The 1,682-nt window shown below is 57.0% G+C and overlaps 1 protein-coding gene across 1 annotated transcript in view; it reads right to left on the bottom strand.

Moving 5' to 3' along the window:
• Positions 1-294: 294 nt before the first annotated feature.
• LOC120944465 (collagen alpha-1(I) chain-like) overlaps positions 295-1,682 on the bottom strand; it is a 72,368-nt gene continuing 70,980 nt past the window's right edge. Inside the window, exon 14 of the mRNA XM_040358522.1 lies at positions 295-299. Coding sequence (XP_040214456.1) covers positions 295-299 — 5 coding nt within the window. The remainder of the gene's footprint in view (positions 300-1,682) is intronic.

Below are 1,682 nucleotides of genomic sequence, written 5' to 3'. Positions count from 1 at the left end.
TCTCTGTGCTCCCTGTGCTCTATGTGCACTCTATGTATGCACTCTCTATGCTCTCTCTGTGGTCCCTCTGTGCTCCCTGTGCTCTATGTGCAGTCTCTGTATGCTCTCTCTGTGAGCTCTCTGTATGCTCTCCCTGTGCTCTATGTGCAGTCTCTGTATGCTCTATGTGCAGTCTCTCTGCTCCCTGTGCTCTATGTGCAGTCTCCATGTTGGATGTGCTGAGATCGGTGACATTCCTCTGCTCTGACATGTCGGAGTCATTTGGGGGCCCCGGAATTCCCTTCATCTCCATTATTACTCTTGAGGGACAGGAGACACAGAACATTATAATCAGAGGACTCGGTGATTATATATAATCGTCTCTCGGGAGCGGGGGAGGGGAGTGACTGTAACTCTCCTCCACAGTCATATGAAGCTGACCCTTCATCCAATGAGCAGCCGTTGTCGGCATTGCCGCGGTCACTTCCTGTGCCGCACACTCCTCCCCTCCTCTCATTACAAGGAATAGAACTCCACCTGAAATGACTAGGCACAGCCAGGCTGGGGAGGAAAGGGCTAGATGATGCCGGACGTCCTCCAGACAGGAAATGAGGCGCTCTCTCTCTAACTTCCTGCAGCTTCTAATGCACATGGTGAGAAGCTCACAGTGTGCAGGGAAATCAGAGGAAGCCGCTTCAGTGGAGGGGAGGAGTCGGTACACCTGTGCGTCACTGAGGGGTGGGGGGGGGGGGGTATAAGACCGGGGGGGGGGGAGGGGGTGGATATAAGAATGAGGGGGGGGCAGGGGGAGGATATAAGAATGAGGGGGGGCAGGGGTGGATATAAGACCTGGGGGGGGCAGGGGGGGGATATAAGAATGAGGGGGCAGAGGGAGGATATAAGACAGGGGGGCAGGGGGTGGATATAAGATCTGGGGGGTGCAGGGGGTGTATATAAGAATGGGGGGGGGAGAGGGAGGATATAAGACCTGGGGGGGGGCAGGGGGTGGATATAAGATCGGGGGGGGTGGATAAAAGAATGAGGGGGGGAAGGGGGAGGCTATAAGACCTGGGGGGGCAGGGGGGGATATAAGAATGGGGGGGGCAGGGGGGGATATAAGAATGAGGGGGGGCAGAGGGGGATATAAGAATGAGGGGGGGGGGGGGCAGAGGGAGGATATAAGACTGGGGGTGGATATAAGAATGGGGCGGGTAGAGGGACAATATAAGACCTGGGGGGGGGGGCAGGGGGTGGATATAAGAATGGGGGGGTAAAGGGAGGATATAAGACCTGGGGGGAAGGGGGAGGATATAAGACCTGGGGGGGGGAGGGGGTAGATATAAGAATAAGGGGGGGTAGAGGGAGGATATAGGACCGGGGGGGGCAGGGGGTAGATATAAGAATAAGGGGGGGGTAGAGGGAGGATATAGGACCGGGGGGGGGGCAGGGGGTAGATATAAGAATGAGGGGGGGCAGAGGGAGCATATAAGACCTGGGGGGGCAGTGGGTGGATATAAGAATGAGGGGGGGGGGCAGTGGAAGGATATAAGATCTGGGGGGCAGTGGAAGGATATAAGACCTGGGGGGGGGGGGCAGGGGGTATAAGAATGAGGGGGGGGGCAGTGGAAGGATATAAGATCTGGGGGGCAGTGGAAGGATATAAGACCGGGGGGGGGCAGAGGGAGGATATAAGACCGGGGGGG

Source organism: Rana temporaria, chromosome 6, assembly GCF_905171775.1.
Source record: "Rana temporaria chromosome 6, aRanTem1.1, whole genome shotgun sequence".
Lineage (NCBI taxonomy): Eukaryota > Metazoa > Chordata > Amphibia > Anura > Ranidae > Rana > Rana temporaria.
This window is presented reverse-complemented; position numbering and strand designations above follow the sequence as displayed.